Raw genomic sequence first — 19,688 nt, forward strand, 5'->3', positions numbered from 1 at the left:
CCTGTTAAGATAATAGGCAAGTTTTCATGAATTTAACCAAGGAACTACATTAGTTATTTAAAAGTTCAAACTACATTCTGCAGTTGCCTAATCCGTTTTTTTATTTAATCCTTTCTTTTAGGCATAATGAGATAGTCAGTTTTTGCCACCATGGATTTTCCCCAGGTTGTTGCCTTTCAAAGCAGGTTAGGCAAGGAGTGTGAGTAGCCAAGCATAGACAGGGTATACAGGTATCAAAGACTTTAAACCAATTGGGGGGCATTTCTTTTTGTGAGGGAGCAAAATGGGTGGACAACCAAAAAACAAAAAAATACTGTGTCCCTTGTATAGTGACACAGAATTAGTGGCACTGACCTCATGGATGGCCCCAAGGATCCTGACAGGTACTTGGGCAGATGCCCTGTCAGCCCCCAGCACACTGGGCAGCTCAGGTTGTCCTCGGGAGTCCCTAGTACCTCACACACTCGTAGCACCTTATGTTGCTAATGTGGGTAGTGGGCTTAGGGTTAGACCTATTATCAGGAGCTGCCCTGTCTCTTACAAATTGTATTTTAACATGTCTGAACCTCAGTTTCCTCCCATGTAAATTAGAGACAATCAAATCTACGTGTTGGGTTAATATACACATCAAACACGAAAGTAGTAGAATAAGGCCAGAGACTTAAATAGATGACAGGAAACGTTTTCTCCATTTCCTTCTCCTCCCCTTCTTCCCTCCCCTCCACTCCCCTCACAAGAGCCTTGTGAGGTAGGCTGTGCAGGTAATCTTCTGTTCTGTAGATGAGATAACTGACCTCAAGGGTATCAACACAACTAATTAGTGTCAGCCAAGTTCAGAGTTTTTTTCTGTGGTGGCAGAAGACATTCATGACCTGGTGTGTGCACAAAACTGTCTTCTCACCATGTGTGAGGTCTCTCGCTGCAAGAGCTTAGCTTGGTCCTTAGCACTGTTGTCTTTCACGGGGCTTCTGCAGCCCAGTCTTCCAAGATGCACTTTTAGGCCTGACACTAATAGCTGTAGACGATATTCATCGGATCTGCTGTCTTTGTCTCCTGGGCTTTTTGTTGAGACCTCAGAGCCCTGAGAGGATGTTTCTTTAACTAAAAAGCAGAATCGTGGAGGCTCAGATATTGACCCCAGCTAGTCCTAGTGTGCTCCCCCCTTTTTTAATTTTTATTGGCGTAGAGTTGATTTACACTGTTGTGTTAGTTTCAGGTGTACAGCAAAGAGAATCAGTTATACATATACATATATCCACTCTTTTTTAGATTCCTTTCCCATATAGGCCATTACAGAGCACTGAGTAGAGTTCCCTGTGCTATACAGCAGGTTCTTATTAGTTATCTATTTTATGTATAGTAGTGCGTATATGTCAATCCCAGTCTCCCAGTATATCCCTCCCTCCCCCTTATCCCCTGGTAACCATAAGTTTGTTTTCTATTACGTTCGTGACTCTACTTCTGTTTTGTAAATAAGTTCATTTGTACCCTTTTTTTTTAGATTCCACATATAAGTGATATCGTGTGATATTTGTCTTTCTGTGTCTGACTTAACTTCACTCAGTATAATAATCTCTAGGTCCATCCATGTTGCTGCAAATGGCATTATTTTGTTCTTTGCTATGGTTCCATTGTATATATGTACCACATCTTCTTTATCCATTCCTCTTTTGATGGACATTTCAGTTGCTTCCATGTCCTGGCTATTGTAAATAGTGCTGCAATGAACATTGGGGTGCATGTATCTTTTCGAATTATGGTTTGCTCCAGGTATGTGCTCAGGAGTGGGATTGCGGGGTCATATGGTAGTTCTATTTTTAGTTTTTTAAGGAACCTCCATACTGTTCTCCATAGTGGCTGTATCAATTTACATTCCCACCGACAGTGCAGGAGAGTTCCCTTTTCTCCACACCCTCTCCAGCATGTATTGTTTGTAGATATTTTGATGATGGCCATTCTGACTAGTGTGAGGCGATACACATTTGATTTGCATTTCTCTAATAAATAGTGATGTTGAGCATCTTTTCATGTGCTTTTTGGCCATCTGTATGTCTTGTTTGGAGAAATGTCTATTTAGATCTTCCGCCCACTTTTTGATTGGGTTGTTTTTTGATATTGAGCTGCATGAGCTGTTTGTACCTAGCGTGCTCCTGACACAGCCTTCCGAGTCCCTTGAAAGTGACTTTCTGTCAGGCTTTTTCCAGACCGATACCAAGAACATGGCAAGTAGAAGAAACCTCTGGGACTGGACTGCCCAAGTTCACATCTGGGCTCTGCCACCAGCCAGTGACCCTGGGCACATCCTGCACCCAGGACCTTAGTTCCTTCAAAGGTAAAATGAGGATAACAAAAGAACCAACTTCATGGGGTGTTTGTGATGATTAGATGAGGTGAGATAATACGCGTTCAGGGCTTGGAACATACTGGCACACAGTAATCACTTGCTCAGTAACTGTTAGCTGCTGCAGTGGTGGTTGTTACTCCTTTTCACACCTTAGAAGACTTAAACCAGCATTTTCTTCCTCTGCTGTGAAAAGTCACTGTGCTCCTTCTTTTTAATTGTGGTTTTGAAGGTCTTGGTTTTTTATGGATATTTTCGGTCAGCCTTTCACATTTCCACCTCCAGCCTCAAATACTCTCTTCCCTTATAGCTGGTTCTAAGTGAAATCTCCTTAAGAGATGTTCTGCCAGATGTTTCCCTCCTCTCTCCAGTCAGCTTAGCAATGTACCTGCTTATTTTATTATTTCTTCACCCGATTCATTATTAGCTTTGAGCTAATTGAGAGTTTTGAGGCATTGGGAAATGAGGGTGTGTGAGGGGCCAGGTTCTGTGTGAAAGCAAACTGTGCCGTGGGTGGGACTTCTAGGAAAGGTGTTTTCTGTTTGCAGGTGGGGAAGGAAGTATGGCTTCACTCTTACCTCTGAAGTCAGAGTTTCATTTTAGGCAAAAGTGTTAAATATTAAGGACCTCTAGTTTGCAACAGCTTAGGTGGTGGCAAAAGTCTGACTCTATTAGAAAGAGAAGGATTTGGTAGTGAGGCCGAGGCAGGTGGGAGCAGGTGGGCAATACCGTTCTCATTCTGTTCATTCTGCTCCATCTGTGCCCCCATCCCCGCCAGCCAGTTACAGAGCTGCCAGTAGAAGGCTCCTGGAGTGCATGCAGACAAATACTCGTGTTGCAGAATTAGACTAGGTTCCCCTGTCATGTGCTCGTGTGGGAAGACAATCAGGAAGGGAAAGGTTGGGATTTTGATTTCAGGACCTTGTTCGTTGTGGAGAATAAGCCACGAACAAGCAGAGCTTAGTCTTCTGTGACTGTCCCTGTCTGCGTGTGTGACTTGGAAGGCTCTGTATCCAGAATCCCTAGTGTTATTATCCATATTCCTAGGAACCCAGCCTTCAGGGTGGCAGGGATCATAGTTGCTTCCTGTATCAAGCTTGATGTGCTGGTTACGAGGCCTGTGGATCCTGAAAGCCCTGGTTTGTTTTCTTCCTTGCAACGAATGTAATTACAGCTCTCACTTCCACCACGTCTGGGAGTCACTGAGCTTTTTGAGTCACTATGTCAGCCCAGCATCCGTCTCCCTGCGGCTCTCCCAGATCATCAGAGCCTCATTTTCCCCCGGATTTACTTTAATGCTGAGTGTTACAAGGTCATTTCCAGGGTTGTCATTGCTTCTTCCTCTAATGTTCAGCTGCAGTTTAATTTTCAGCTCTTATCACTGGACTTCATCACATGGGAAGAAAGAAATTTGCTCTAGCAGATAGTATCAAGTATGTTTTTCTTTCTCTTACAATTGGAAAATCACTCCTGATCAGTTCTGTGCTAGTGGGTTAGATGGTCTAGGTAGGCTGCTTTATGTTTAAGGATTTGCCAAACTGAGACTATGTTCAAATTTTGTTGCTCCCACTTTTGTGCGTGACACTGATTTGGCAAATCAGTTTCTCTGTACAGCGTCTTAGACTGAATCTACTGTTTCTCTTCAGGGCTATCATGGGTCTTTGTGACAGTGTCTGTAGTTGGTTGCCCTAGTTTGCTTCTGATGATGCAGTAAAATCCATGATTAGCTTCAGTAAACACCACTAGCTTACTTGACTCTTTCGTGCCCTAAATGCCTGTTGTCTCATGGCACCCACATCTCCCCCAGATGGTACAGTGTGGCCTATGGTGGCACTGCCCTTCAATAAATTGGAACACAGACCCAGCGGAGCAATGCAACCTGCTCAGCTTACACAGGGAGCTATGACCGGATGAGCACTCAAGTTTCCTGCTTCTCAGCCCAGTGCTCTTCCTTCCAGGTGCTTCCGCAGGGAGCAGAGATAACACAGGCACAATAGTCGCGGCCGATTACTGACCATCAAATAGGTGTCAGGACCATACGTCATCTCTGATCCTCACAGGTCTGCAGAGTAGTGTTTTACAACTAAAGAAGCTGAGAGAAGCTAAAAAACTTGGCCAGAGCCACTCACTAGTCATCATAGAATCCAGGTAGAGCCCAGGTCTGTGCAAGCCATGCCCTGTGTTCCCCTTCCTGCATTGCAGGCCGTTTAGAAACACCCCAGTGACTGTAAGTAGAAAATCTGCTCGCCCTTCCCATCCCTTCAGCAGATAATTATCAGCAGATAATTATTTCACAGCTGTTCTGTGCCAGGCACAGTGCTGGGTGCCGTGAGCGAGAGCCGGCGCCCTGCCCTTGGAGCACTCCTTTCTCGAAGCTTTCCCTCCACTGCCCCTTCTCTCTCTCCTGCAACATCCACCCCTCCCTCTGTTGCCAGGCCAGTCTTGTCTGCACTGTGCTCTGACGTCTCCTTTCTTTCCATTTTCGGTGGCCACGTCAGGACTAGGTACACACGACCAGTATCGTGTGTAGACTGGTAACACTTACTGAGGACTTACTGAGTCTTGGGTGTTTACTGCATGCTCCACGTGCATTACCTTCTTAATCTTCTCAGACACACATACACACACACACACCCCTAGCTCAGAGTGAATAGGTAACTTGCCAGTGATTGTAGTGCCAGTGATTGGTGACGCAGGGTGTGGGCTCAGGCAGGCAGGCTCTAGAGCCCAGGCTTTTGTCTACCAGCCGCCGCAGTATCACGGGCACTTGGAAAGCAGGCTTTGGTCATGTGGGACCGAGGGCCCTGCACAGGATGTGCCAGAGCAACAACAGAAAGAGGCTTTTAACCAAAAGTCCCACTGGTTTGGTAAATTTCCATTCCTTCTTACAAGGGTTGCTATCTTCTGACATTTGAAAAATAATACTTTCCCCAAAAGTGAATTAAATAGGATGAAATAGATATTTCACTGAGATACAGGATAAACATGCCAAAAATCACAAAGAATCTTTTTACAAAGCCCAAGTTCTTGGAAAAAGGAAGACAAATGCCAGTGATTTCACACTGGGCCAAGAGAGCAAATTGCTGCCTGCTCTTGTTCCTAAAATGGACAGTGCAGAGTAAAGCAGGATGTGGGATGTTCAGCAAATGTTTGTTGAACATTTGCTGGCTGTAGAGCACTGGGAATAAAGGATGAATAAGATAAAGTTCTGATATTTAAGGAGTTCACAGGCTAACAGGGAGACAGGTAAACAGATAATTACACTATAGCACAACAATGCAGTTGTGGGCGGGCCATGTGGCAGCTAATCTACTGACAGGACGGGATGGGGGCACTCGGGGAGAGGGCTGGAGCTGAGCCTTCCTAAGTATTTACTCTCATGTGTGCAAGAGTGTAATCTGGACCCAAAAATGTTGTAATTTCAGGGACCTTTTGATGGTATATGTAGATAATGTGAGAGCGTGTTTCAAACAAGGCTGCCCTGGCAAATATGCTGTATATGGTTATTATACCTCAGTAACCTCTCAAGCTTTGCTTATCAGCTCTGGAGAGGGTGATCTTTTTGTGGGGTTTTTAATGTCCCAAAATCTGTGAGACATTTAAGCTCCTCTTGATTTATTCATCTTTATGTCCCAGGCACTGATATAGCAGAGGTCCCAGAAATATCTGTTGAACAACAGAACTGGATCCCCATTTGTGAGGCCTGGAGGTGAGTGGGCCGGACCCTGCATAGGGCGGGGCATAAAACCGCTAAACTGGCCTTCTCTGGACAAGCTGCCTGCCCAGGGCCCTGTCCCTTCCCTCATTCTCACCCCGCCTCACTGCTGGAACCCTCCACCCAAGGAGAAGAGTACAGAAATCCTCACCTTAGTGATGTATTAGTCATTCCCTGAATGCTTCCTTTTTTTAAATATTCCGTCTTGTTCCAGGAAGGATTTTAAGACAGGTAAGCATCTACTGGGTCCTAGGCACGTCTACAAATAGCTCTGCTGTTTTACCTCAGATGACTTGTATTCAGATAGTTTTCCACAGAGACAGCACGGCCTGGCCAAGAATAGGGCATCTCTGTCCTGCAGCACCTTTGCTTCCAGAGGGTCCCAGGGCAGCCCCAGCAGTGGCTCCTTTGTTCAGTATCTGGTTGTCCAGGATGATGGCTTGTGTTATAAGAAAGGTCCTGTCACCTTCAGTTATTTCACACTCATGGAACCACCACGTTTTTCAATTTCTGAAGGATGTCGTTGTTGGAAAACCCCTTCCCTGGGTATCTCCAAGGAGTTTAAGGGCCTAGAGGGGGCATATGATGATGACAAGCCCAGAACTCAGTGCAACCCTGCACACGTATCTGGACATGTCGTGTTTGAAATTATGGATCTGCGTGTGTGTATGTGTTTGTGTGCACACTTACCTATTTGTTACTCCAGCTTTTCTCCCAGGAGAGGGGGACTAGGGTTTATAAGGTAGAGGTCCTGGTTATGACCCTTACTGGATTGTGAATTTTTGATTTGTGTTGGGCAAGTCTCCTAGCCTTCCTTTCCTCAATTTGCACAATCCCGTTCACTTATGTAGTAGAGTAGGTGTAGGGCTTGCAATTCAGTAGGATTCAAAATAAACCATATGGCAGAAACATTCTTATCTTATTAAATTTTCTTACTATACCCAAGGGTTTCTAAGATGCATTGGAACTCATTGAAAGTTGAATACAACATACCTAATCGGGACACTTAGAAAAAGAGGAATGCTGGTTGATTGGTTGATTTGGTACAGTCGAATCAGAAGAAGGCAAATGCCCATAAGCTGAGAGTGTCCTGCTCCCATTAGGACGCAGTGAGGACAGGAAGTCCAGCTGTGCTGGGCTGTTCTAGGTACAGATTAGCGCTGTGCTGCTCCAAGTGTCACCTGGGAGCATGTGAGAAACACTGAATCTCAGACCCCACCCCAGACCTTCTAACCAGAATCTGCATTTTAACAAGATCTTTCTGCGATTCTTATGCACATGAAAGATATCGCTTGGAGAAGCGCTGGATCAGAAAACATGGGTTGGACTATCATTTGAGACTCCTGCACTTTCTGCCTCAGTGAGCAAACTTCCAGGGGCTAGAGCCATTTATTCTGTGCCTGGAATAGACTCATCTGCTGTGTAATGCTTCCTGGGGATGAAAGCGTGATTCTATTTTTAACAGTAGCATTTTCTACTTTTTTTTTTTTTATCTTATTAGAGTATAGTTGATTTACAATGTTGTGTTAGTTTCAAGTGTACAGCAAAGTGATTCAGTTATACATATACGTATATTCATTCTTTTTCAGATTCTTTTCCATATAGGTTATTACAGAAGATTGAGTAGAGTTCCCTGTGCTGTACAGTAGGTCCTTGTTAGTTGTCTATTTTATATTATAGTAGTATGTATATGTTAATCCAAAACTCCCAATCTATCCCTCCCCCCAACATTTCCCCGTTGGTAACCATAAGTTTGTTTTCAAAATCTCTGAGTCTGTTTTGTAAATAAGTTCATTTGTATCACTTTTGAAAATTAGGTTCTACATATCAGTGATATCATATATTTGTCTTTCTCTGTATATTTGTCTTTCTCTGTCTAACTTACTTCACTTAGAGATTACTGCGTCCATCCATGTTGCTGCAAATGTCATTATTTCATTCTGTTTTATGGCTGAGTAATATTCCATTGTATATATGTACCACATCATCTTTATCCATTCCTCTGTCAGTGGACATTTACATTGCTTCCATGTCTTGGCTATTGTAAATAGTGTTGCAGTGAACATTGGAGTGCATGTATCTTTTCAAATTATGGATTTCTCTGGATATTATGCCCAGGAATAGGATTGCTGGATCATATGGTAGCTCTATTTTTAGTTTTTTAAGGAACCTCCATACTGTTCTCCATAGTGGCTGTATCAATTTACATTCCCACCAGCAGTGCAAGATGGTTCCCTTTTCTCCACACGCTCTCTAGAATTTATTGTTTGTAGACTTTTTGATGATGGCTCTTCTGACCAGTGTGAGGTGACACCTCATTGTAGTTTTGATTTGCATTTCTCTAATAATTAGTGATGTTGAGCATCTTTTCATGTGCTTTTTGGCCATCTGTATGTCTTCTTGGGAGAAATGTCTATTTAGATCTGCCCATTTTTTTACCAGGTTGTTTGTTTTTTTGATATAGAGTTGCATGAGCTGTTTGTATATCTGGGAGATTAATCCCTTGTCAGTCGCTTTGTTTGCAAATATTTTCTCCAATTCTGTGGGTTTTCTTTTCATTTTGTTTATGGTTTCCTTTGCTGTGCAAAAGCTTTGAAGTTTCATTAGGTCCCATTTGTTTATTTTTGTTTTTATTTTCATTATTCTAGGAGGTGGATCAAAAAAGATCTTGCTGCGATTTATGTCAAAGTATGTTCTCCCTATGTTTTCCTCTAAGAGTTTTATAGTGTCCAGCCTTACATTTGTCTTTATTCCATTTTGAGTTTATTTTTGTATATGGTGTTAGAGAATGTTCTAATTTCATTCTTTTACATGTGGCTGTCCAGTTTTCCCAGCACCACTTACTGAAGAGACTGTCTTTTGCCCATTATATATTCTTGCCTCCTTTGTCGTAGATTAATTGACCATAGGAGCATGGGTTTACTTCTGGGCTTTCTATCCTATTCCATTGATCTGTATTTCTGTTTTTGTGCCAGTACCATACTGTTTTGATTGCTGTAGCTTTGTAGTATAGTCTGAAGTCAGGGAGCCTGATTCCTCCAGCTCCATTTTTCTTTTTCATGTTTGCTTTGGCAGTCAGGGGTCTTTTGTGTTTCCGTACAAATTTAAATTTTTTTTGTTCTAGTTCTGTGAAAAATGCCATTAGTAATTTGATCAGGATTGCATTGAATCTTTAGATTGCCTTGGGTGGTGTAGTCATTTTCACAGTATTGACTCTTCCAATCCAAGAACATGGTGTATCTTTCCATCTGTTTGTGTCATCTTTGATTTCTTTCATCAGTGCCTTATAGTTTCAGAGTACAGGTCTTTTGCCTCCTTAGGTAGGTTTATTCCTAGGAATTTTATTCTTTTTGATGTGATGGTAAATGGGAGTGTTTCCTTAATTTCTCTTTCTGATCTTTCGTTGTTAGTGTATAGGTATGCAAGAGATTTCTGTATATTAATTTTGTATCCTGCAACCTTACTGAATTCACTGATGAGCTCTGGTAGTTTTCTGGTAGCATCTTTAGGAGTTTCTACATATAGTGTCATGTCATCTGCAAACAGTGACAGTTTTATTTCTTCTTTTCCAATTTGGATTCCTTTTATTTCTTTTTCTTTTCTGATTGCCATGGCTAGGACTTCCAAAACTATGTTGAATAAAAGTGGTGAGGGTGGACATCCTTGTCTTGTTCCTGATCTTAGAGGGAATGCTTTCAGCTTTTCACTGTTGAGAATGATGTTAGTTATGGGTTTGTCATATGCATTTTCTACTTCTCATCTGACTTGACCTTTGCTTTCCCAAAATGATTTGAGTTGGCTTCCAAAATACAACCAACTGGATGAAAAAATGAGGAAATCTAGATTTTAAAAACCTGTATGCCTGTGGAAACTAATATAAAACCAGATTATAAAAGCACACATTAGTGTTTGCCACCAAGTCTTGTGCAGCTGCTAGACTTATGTAGCTGACCACTTAAAGTTTTGAGTTCCCTAGTGACAGAAACAAAAAAGAAAACACAATTAGTAGCAAGTCTACACAACTAGTAACTGTGTCCAACAGTTTTTCTCAGCACAGGGTCTGATGGGAATTTCTTCAGTGGATCATCACAAGTAGCCTGTACATCTGCATTTTCAAAACAAGTACAGTAGTACATTTTGTGAGATTTTTTTCTTACATTATCCCTTCAAGGCAAAGGGCTCTTTTATAGAAGTGTTTCTATAAGGAGAGACCTTTTCTTGCTCTTGCTGCTTTGTCATCTTCCACCTTCACCTTTACAACCTCCTTGTTAATTAACCTGCCTTAACAGCCCCAGCCCCTGCTGCCTTACCTAGTCCACTCCTGATGCCATTCCACTTGGACCCTCCTTGTTAAAACACATCACGGAGTAACCAGGGAATAAACAAAGGTAAGATCAGGGCAGCTTGGTCCCTTGTCATGTGGACTGTGGCGCTGGCGGGCCCCACAGCTGAGGTTTTGAATGGCCAGTGAAAGGCAGGTGTCATCCTTGTTCTTAACCTGTCCTGCTCCCCCGTTCATGCCAGTAGTACTGAAGGGATTTGGAAAATCGGGGGAGGACCAGAGTTAAGTCTCTCAAAGGTATTTATATATTTTCTCTTTTTGCTTGTTTGAGCTTGGTTTGCAGTATTTCTCAAACCTGCTGATCATCTTTAGCTTGGAACTCCCCTGTGCGTCTTACTTAGAATCTATTGGAAGTGTGATACTCCACACGTGTTGTAAGAATAGGATAGTTTTTGTACCAAATTATATTGAGAAGAAGTGTTTCTTAAAGTGTCAAGGCAAGTTTAAACATTATCAGATTAGAGGATGATCCCTCCATGTATCTGGCAGACCCAGAGGCGTGAGTCTAGAATGAAAAGCAGGACCCCTATGGTCCTTTTCTCTTTCTGGCTGCCCTGCTTGGGATTCCCATCAGGCCATCCTCAGCCATTCCCACATCGCTGAGAGCATCAGGAAGAACTGAGGCAGCTGTGTCCTGGGCTGGTCTCTGGGGCATCATCGTGGGATTCCAGAAGCCGAGGAACTGTGAGCCTCCTTATCGACAGCTGCTCTTTTGATCTTGAAGCAGATCCTTTCACAAAGAAGAAGCTGTGAAGTCATTTCACAATCATTAGCATGATTCATTCAGGGGTATTGCTTCTTTCCATTCTCTCTTAGTGCTTAGTAGGTTTTTTCCCCCTAAGGGTGGTGAAAATTTTGAAGAAAAGAAGCAAAGTCATTCCTGGAACACAAGTTTACATAACCTCTTAAAGTTGTAATGCTGTTTAAACTTCAAATCTTTGGGGGTGGGGGAGAATGAACACAGCAGAACCTTTCTCCTAGAGTGGTTGTGAGGGTTTAATGAGGTCATCCACGGAAAACATGTAGCACACAGGGCTTGGCATGTAGGAAATGCTCAGTACATGGTAACTGTTCTGAGTGATGTTATTTGCTCTGTGCCTCCCCTGTTCCTGAACTTCTTCCACATCCTGGATGCAGGCAATTGTTTATATCACTGTTTTGGTGGCCATTCCTGCCAGGACTTTCTTATATACAGAACGAGTCTCCAGACCACCTTTTGCAGCTCCCTTCAGTCCCAGAACCCTCACTCAGCCCTCAGGGATGGGTGCCAATGTCAACATCTTCATCACTGAAACACACCATCGTTTAACTGAGGGTGCTCTAAACTGTGGTAATAAAAACCAGCATAATTTTTCACAAAACTAGAACAAAAAATTTCACAATTTGTATGGAAACACAAAAGACCCCGAATAGCCAAAGCAATCTTGAGAAAGAAAAACGGAGCTGGAGGAATCAGGCTCCCTGACTTCAGACTATACTACAAAGCTACAGTAATCAAGACAGTATGGTACTGGCACAAAAACAGAAATATAGATCAATGGAACAGGATAGAAAGCCCAGAGATAAACTCACGCACATATGGTCACCTTATCTTTGATAAAGGAGGCAAGAATATAGAGTGGAGGGCTTCCCTGGTGGCGCAGTGGTTGAGAATCTGCCTGCCAATGCAGGGGACACGGGTTCGAGCCCTGGTCTGGGAAGATCCCACATGCCACGGAGCAACTAGGCCCATGAGCCACAACTACTGAGCCTGCGCATCTGGAGCTTGAGCTCCGCAACAAGAGAGGCCGCGACAGTGAGAGGCCCACGCACCATGATGAAGAGTGGCCCCCGCTTGCCGCAACTAGAGAAAGCCCTCACACAGAAACGAAGACCCAACACAGCCAGAAAGAAAGAAAGAAGCTTTCATTAAAAAAAAAAAAAAAAAGAATATACAATGGAGAAAAGACAGTCTCTTCAATAAGTGGTGCTGGGAAAACTGGACAGGTACATGTAAAAGTATGAAATTAGAACACTCCCTAACACCATACACAAAAATAAACTCAAAAGGATTAAAGACCTAAATGTAAGGCCAGACACTATCAAACTCTTAGAAGAAAACATAGGCAGAACACTCTATGACATAAATCACAACAAGATCCTTTTTGACCCACCTCCTAGAAAAATGGAAATAAAAACAAAAATCAACAAATGGGACCTAATGAAACTTAAAAGCTTTTGCACAGCAAAGGAAACGATAAACAAGACGAAAAGGCAACCCTCAAAATGGGAGAAAATATTTGCAAATGAAGCAACTGACAAAGGATTAATCTCCAAAATTTACAAGCAGCTCATGCAGCTCAATATCAAAAAAAACAAACAACCCAATCCAAAAGTGGGCAGAAGACCTAAATAGACATTTCTCCAAAGAAGATATACAGATTGCCAACAAACACATGAAAGAATGCTCAACATCATTAATCATTAGAGAAATGCAAATCAAAACTACAATGAGATATCATCTCACACCAGTCAGAATGGCCATCATCAAAAAATCTACAAACAATAAATGCTGGAGAGGGTGTGGAGAAAAGGGAACACTCTTGTACTGTTGGTGGGAATGTAAATTGATACAGCCACTATGGAGAACAGTATGGAGGTTCCTTAAAAAACTAAAAATAGAACTATCATACAACCCAGCAATCCCACTACTGGGCATATACCCTGAGAAAACCATAATTCAAAAAGAGTCATGTACCAAAATGTTCATTGCAGCTCTATTTACAATAGCCAGGACATGGAAGCAACCTAAGTGTCCATCAACAGATGAATGGATAAAGAAGGTGTGGCACATATATACAATGGAATATTACTCAGCCATAAAAAGAAACAAAATTGAGTTATTTGTAGTGAGGTGGATGGACCTAGAGTCTGTCATACAGAGTGAAGTCAGTCAGAAAGAGAAAAACAAATACCGTAAGCTAACACATATATATGGAATCTAAGAAAAAAAAATGGTCATGAAGAACCTAGGGGCAAGACGGGAATAAAGACACAGACCTACTAGAGAATAGACTTGAGGATATGGGGAGGGGGAAGGGTAAGCTGTGACAAAGTGAGAGAGTGGCATGGACATATATACACTAGCAAACATAAAATAGATAGCTAGTGGGAAGCAGCCGCATAGCACAGGGAGATCAGCTTGGTGCTTTGTGACCACCTAGAGGGGTGGGATAGGGAGGGTGGGAGGGAGGGAGACGAAAGAGGGAAAAGATATGGGAACATATGTATATGTATAACTGATTCACTTTGTTATAAAGCAGAAACTAACACACCACTGTAAAGCAATTATACTCCAATAAAGATGTTAAAACAAAAAACAAAAAAAACCCCAGCATATACTGAGCCTTTATGGGGCGGGGGCAGGCAGGTAAAAGACACTTTAAATACGGATCTCATCTAATTTAATCTAATTTAATCTAATCTAATCGGATCTCATCTAATTTAATGTTCAGTAACCTCATAAGGAAGCAATATCCTGTCTCACAAGTCAGAGCAGGAACTTGCCTAAGGTCACGTAGCAGGTTGGTGTCAGAACTGGTATTCCGGTTCACCTCTGACTCCAAAGGCTATGGCGGCCTCTGCCAGGATCCCATTTCTTCCTCTAGCTGTGAGTTGGATCGGATCCACTGAGAGTAGGACCACAGTGTTGGGCGCAGTAACCAGTGGAACAAAGCGAGACTGCTGGAGAAGCAAGTTAGACTTCCCCTCTCCCAAAAGCAGACTAAAATCTCAGCCCCTTAGGTGGCTACCAGCTTTATAATGAGGCAGGGAAATGACATGCTTTTTCATGTATAACGTATCTCCACCGGCAGCACAAAGAAGGGGCATCTTTGCTGGCCGTATTCAGTGCTGAGGGTGCCAGGCTGGGTGCAGCTAAATTATTCTGCAGAGTAAAGGCCAAGAGGGACCAAGAAGCCCCAGGGGAAGCTCGTTTTTAAGTATGGAGAATCTGGAGACCACGTGGGAAGGGGCCATAGGGAGGTTGTCGGCCTGGAGCTGGCACCAAGGGCGTGAGGAGGCACACGGCAATTTCTAATTCATGTTCAGTAAAATATCTTATCAGCTGCTGGTAGCATGGATTTTCTTCATAGGAGTGAAGGAAGCACTGCATCCTCTTTCACCGCTGACCAAATACAGAGGCTGCCCATGGGTGTTATTATTAACCTAATTGTTTTTGATTTCTCAGGCAACCTCAGAACCTGTTCTGGATCCACAGCAGATCCAAGCATTTGATCAGCTTTGCCATCTCTACCGAGGAAGTTCTAGGGTAATGTTGGTGTGGTTGTTTACATTTTTATTTCCCTATTTATAATTAGTGTTTTGGTAACACAGTGTCCTCAGGTCCTCACTCCAGCCTCGTCCTTAGTCTGTAAGGTGCCCTGGCATCCCTGTTACGGCTATGTGGAGCCCTGACCCCAGGGAGCACTCAGAACTTGGCAAAGGATGCAGAGGCAGTGGAAGGATATCTGTCCCTTACCTGCCATGGGCTGTGAGGACACAGAAGGGCATCTGTGTTTGTACTGCCTCCAGAGAGAGCAGGCATAAGCCTAATCCCTCATCTGGGAGCCTTTGTTTATACTGACGACTGCCAAATCTGCCCTAAGCCCCAGACTCTGCTGGGCATCTGCACTGGTTGAATTTGTTTTGGCCATGAAAGATAAATGCTAAATTGTAGTGGCTTAACCAAAATAGAATAGTAAATATGGGCATCCCAGGGCATCTTCCACGAATCTCTCTCCAGATTTCTTCTACTTTGTGGCTCTGCCATCTCTAACATGTGGCTTATATTTGCATGATTCAGCATGGTAGCCCCAGCTCAAACCATCACATCTGCATTCCTGCTAGCAAGGTGGAGAAAAAGGAGGAAGACCATAAGCCCTCTATTTAAGGATAGTTCCTAGAAACTGTATACACCGCTTCCACTTACCTCCTTTGTCTGGAACTTAGACATGTGACCACACCTAACTGCAGTGGAGACTGGGGACATTGGTCTTGATTCCAAAAGGCCATGGGCTAAAACTACTGGAATCCTGTTACTGTAGAAGAGTACAGATTTAGAGGGCTACAGCAGTCATGCCACAACATCAGTCTGGGGGCCCCACAGGCACTTCAGAAGTGCACTTATTAACTTTTCCAACCCGCTCTTCCTTGCCCGTGCCTGTCTCTGGGTGTCATCCTCTGTCATCAGGTCACCCAAAGCAGTCACCTGCTGGCACCCTGGGCTCATCCCTCCCACCCCACCCACTCAGTAGGGAGCTCTCCTGTCTCTTTCTCCCCTTTCCTTCCAGCTCACAGAGGTCACTGCAGGTCTTCCGTCCCTTCTCCAGGCTGCTGCTTGGGCACCATCTCCAAACCCAGAAGTCCTGTTACCCCTTGCTTACAGCACTCTCCTGGCTCTCCATCACCTGAAGTGGAGTCCAAACTCTACCACCTCCTCCACGCCCCAAGTCACACCTCAATTCTAGCCAGGCCAGATTTGTTCCATAAGCTTTTCTTGGGCTTTCACAGATTGCCTATATGCTGTTTTTTATGCCTGGGCTCCCTTTGCCCACTCCCCACACACCTGCTAGGTTGCTGGCAGCCCAGAGGAAAAATGGTGTTCCCTCTTTGAGAGCTGGTCTGGACAGGGTCTTTTATTCCAGGAAGTTTACTGAACTGGCATCACTTCCAGCCAGGCTCTGCCCCAGGAGTTGGGTTTCTGGGCCTTCTATTCTAAGGAAGTTCTGCTGCTTTAAACTGTTGAGCCACTATTCACGACTCATCAATTTCTAGAACACTAAGTTACAGAAGTAGAACACAAAAATATCTTTTTCCTTGGAAAACAAAATATCTTTTGTGATTGATCTACTTCAGTGTCAACGTGAAAGAACTTTGGGTTTACGTAGCATCTGTCACCTGTCCTGTTATAGCATCGTACATAACAGTCCTTGCAGAGAACTCCACATGCTGATGGGAAGCTGAGAGGGTTACGGAAGACAGAAAGTGGCACAGGTGGGGCTTGTGCAGAGCGAGGGACACCACTCTGTAACCTGCTCAGGCAGCAGTGGAAGTCCCTGCAGGGAGCCGCCTCCTGCGTGTCCTGGGCCAGCTAAGGAGCTTGCAGTCGGAGCTTTCGAGCCTGTGTTACGAATTGTGCATTGAACCATAGCCGTGTGTCGGAACCAGGACCAGGCGCTGGATTATTTTAGATAAATTGGCACTTTGAACCAAGGGGCCTTCAGATGTCTCCCCAGTTACCACAGCCACTGGTAGTGAGTTTTCAACAGAAGTGACAGACACGTGTGAGCCTTCTGCCACTATTGCCTGGGTGAGGAGAGAACCCTTGCTAGAGGTTGGAGAACAGCTAGAAGACAGACTACCTGGCAGGGGAGGTGAGGAGAGAGCAGGTGACAGACAAGTTATCTCCAGAGAAGGCAGAACTGTAGGCAGCTCGGCTGAGCAGAAACTGTCACAGGGACCAGAGTTTGAGTCCCACGCTGCCACTCACCGCTGGGTGACCCAGGGCAAGTAACTTAACTTCTCAGGGCTCTGGGATTTTTACCTAGAGGGTGGTTGTGGAGGATTAGACATAATTCATATAAAGGACCTAGTATCCTGGTGCCTGGCGCCTAAAAGGCACTCACTCAGGGAAGTTACCTGGAGCTTTTAGAAGTCCCGCAGACTCCGGGCTGCAGCCTGACACCGAGAGGCTCGCCCTGCTGTGTGTGACGGCTCGGTCCTCACAGCTGCCCTCTCTCCGGGTGAAGAGGCTTGGGTGTGGCATTCAGCTCTTCTCTGACCATCAAGGGCATCTCAGGGGCTAGGCTGTCAGGCTCTGTACTTTTGCCGAAAGCCTCTCTGAGGTCAAAGGGGTGGCCCCACTGAGGGCCCAAGCCTGGTTTCCCAGTGGGCTGCGTTAACACTCTCCCTCCTCACAGGCCTCCCAGAACTGAGCCTGTAACAGGGTGAGGGTAGCGCTGGCGTCGCCGGTGGACCCAGGGCAGCAGGGAGGGCACTTAGAGGAGAAGGTGGCATCTGTGAGCTTGCCTGGAGCCCCTGAGTTTGAAGTGGCAGCTGGGCGTCCACTTGTGGCTGTCCTGGTTACGAAGGAGAGGGGTCGGAGCCAGTGATCGTCATTCATCCCAAGGAGAACCCACCAAGAGGGAGCGTGTGGCGTGAGCTGAGCGGAGAGTGGAGAACCGCGGCTTGGGGTGTGTGTCCACAGGGAGAGAACGGAGGTGACAGGGTCACACACCCGCTGGAGAGGGAACACTCAGAGTGAAGGAGGTTCAGGATCGGACAGCTTCCCCGTGTCAGAAAGTGTCACAGTTTGTTGTGCCCACAGGACTTACCCAGTCCAGCCGCCTCATCATCAAAGGAGGAAATTTAGGCCCTAGCAGATGACGTGAGCTTGTGCAAAGTCACCGTTGCCTGTTAGCGAGATGCAGCTCTGGGGTCCACACCCGGGTCTTACCCTCCAGCCTCGGTTGACGTGTGTCCCCTCCTTTGCAGCTGGCTCTGCTTACGGAACTCTCCCAGAAGCGCGGCAGCGAGAGCCGCAGGCCGTTCAGCGGCTCCCAGAGTGGCCCTGCCTTCAACAGCGTCTTCCAGAAGGAGAACTTCCAGCTACAGCTCATACCCCCGCCTGTGACTGAGGACTGAAGACTCTCCCGGGCCTGGAGCCCAGAGACCACCCCAGCAGGTGGGGAGGGCCCCCTCTGACAGGCCTGGCCCCGCTGACCCCAGGCTCCCGGGCGAGGCCCGAGGGCGGCTCCATGCCCGCCAGCCCCGGGAGACTCCGGCTCTTCCTGATGTTGCCGCAGCATCAGCACCAGACTGGTTGATTTTGTTTTGCTTATTAAGCAAATGAATGCCATATACCTCTATACAGTTATTTAAGAAAATGCATCTTGCCTGTTGGGACTTTTTCTCGTTTTCCCTGAAGTGTGGAGAAGAGGCGGAGCTCCTGCAGATGGCGTTTCAAGTCCGGCACAGCCCGTCTCCTCCAGCTGGTGGGCACCACGGAGCGCTGTCACCTCCTGCTGCCGTTGGGACAGGGAACAGCACAGTTGGGAAGAGTGGTTGCCAGGCTGCAGCACAGCTGAAACCTGCGTTGGAGGGAATGAAGGGCCTGCGGGAGCTGGGGCACCTCCCTTTCCATGTGTTTGTGCTTAAACCCATTTGAGTGTAAGATCTGCCATTTCTAACAATAAATGCCTCCTGTTTAAGCCCTGCTGGCTGTCTCACTCTCCGTCTGTCAAGTCATAAAGGACGTTTAGAACTCTTGTTGCCACCATTCAGTTCTATTAGCTCCAAGTCAAGGACCCTGATTGATTGGGGCAGCCCTGCCTTTATTCCATAAGCAGCTGCGTCACAAGCTCCATCCAGAGCACCAGCCACCCAGGTCCCCCTCTGCCAGGGACCAGGCTGCCAGAGCAGGATTTTTCCATTTCTTGGCCTGGGCACTTCCTGTACGTCATTGAACCAACCACCGTAGGAGCTCACAGCACACGCATAGAGGCTAGGTGTCTGCCCCCCAGGCTCAGGTGCTCCCTGTGTGGTCCCTTCAGGGCCGACCGGGCTCCCCGGGACTGGCTGGCAGGTGCGCAGGGCGAGCCCACCTGTCCAGCTCCGGGCCCAAAGCCCGTGGTGCTCCTACCAGCCAGCCCAGGAACCAGCCAGTGCCTTCTGGGTGCCAGGCACCGTGCTGGGTCCTTTACGTGTGCATCATTTTTACTCCTCCAGAACAGTCCACAGGAAATTGATGTATAAACTAGATACAACTTTTAATAAAAAATATATCCTGCTTCTGCCACATCCTGGCTGTGATCCTGAGCAAGTCACTCTCAGCTTCAGTTTCTTTATAAAATAAAGCTGCAGTGAAGACTAAATGAGCCAGTACCTGAGACTGCGTAGTGCTGGGCAGGCACATGGCAAATGCCCCAGACATGTTAGCTTAGCTCTTATCACAGAACTACCCCCAAGATGGCAGCACAAGCTGCCGCCTCCTGACAGAGGTGCAAGGAGGCCACACTAGGGGACATGGTGGAGCACTAAGTGAAGTGACCACCAACTGGATGGCCCTTGAAGCCACGTGAGAGTCTCAACCCCATTCTACAGATGAGAAAGCTGAGGCTCACACTGGAAAATTTAACCAAGGCGACACACAAGAAGTAGCAAAGCACAGATCTGAACTCAGAACTGATTGATTTCAGAGCCAGTGATGCCACCTCCACAAATTCCATATCAGGTTTCTTGACAAGTCTAAA

The 19,688-nt window shown here is 45.5% G+C and overlaps 1 protein-coding gene and 1 long non-coding RNA gene across 8 annotated transcripts in view; one reads left to right on the plus strand and one right to left on the minus strand.

The window, feature by feature from the left end:
* The window catches only part of VPS8 (VPS8 subunit of CORVET complex), a 277,646-nt gene extending 258,993 nt beyond the window's left edge, over positions 1–18,653 (plus strand). For 5 of the 6 annotated variants that reach the window (XM_082461426.1, XM_082461424.1, XM_082461428.1 and 2 more), the window contains 2 exons: positions 14,627–14,707; positions 17,932–18,653. In XM_082461426.1, the coding sequence (XP_082317552.1) occupies positions 14,627–14,707; positions 17,932–18,081 (231 nt within the window). In that variant the 3' untranslated portion in view covers positions 18,082–18,653. The other variant, XM_082461429.1, reaches the window with a different exon arrangement.
* LOC309660671 lies at positions 7,609–17,758 on the minus strand. 2 transcript variants are annotated; one of them, XR_014263525.1, is made up of 3 exons: positions 15,368–17,758; positions 13,945–14,066; positions 7,609–11,235 (listed from the first exon to the last, which is right to left on the minus strand). It is a non-coding gene; the product is annotated as an uncharacterized lncRNA (long non-coding RNA). The 2 variants fall into 2 exon arrangements; XR_014263526.1 differs by lacking the exon at positions 7,609–11,235 and adding an exon at positions 13,639–13,856 and having other exon boundaries at positions 13,897–14,066.
* Positions 18,654–19,688: the final 1,035 nt, after the last annotated feature.

The sequence above is a fragment of the Balaenoptera physalus genome (genome assembly GCF_965194825.1).
Source record: "Balaenoptera physalus genome assembly, chromosome: 4".
Lineage (NCBI taxonomy): Eukaryota > Metazoa > Chordata > Mammalia > Artiodactyla > Balaenopteridae > Balaenoptera > Balaenoptera physalus.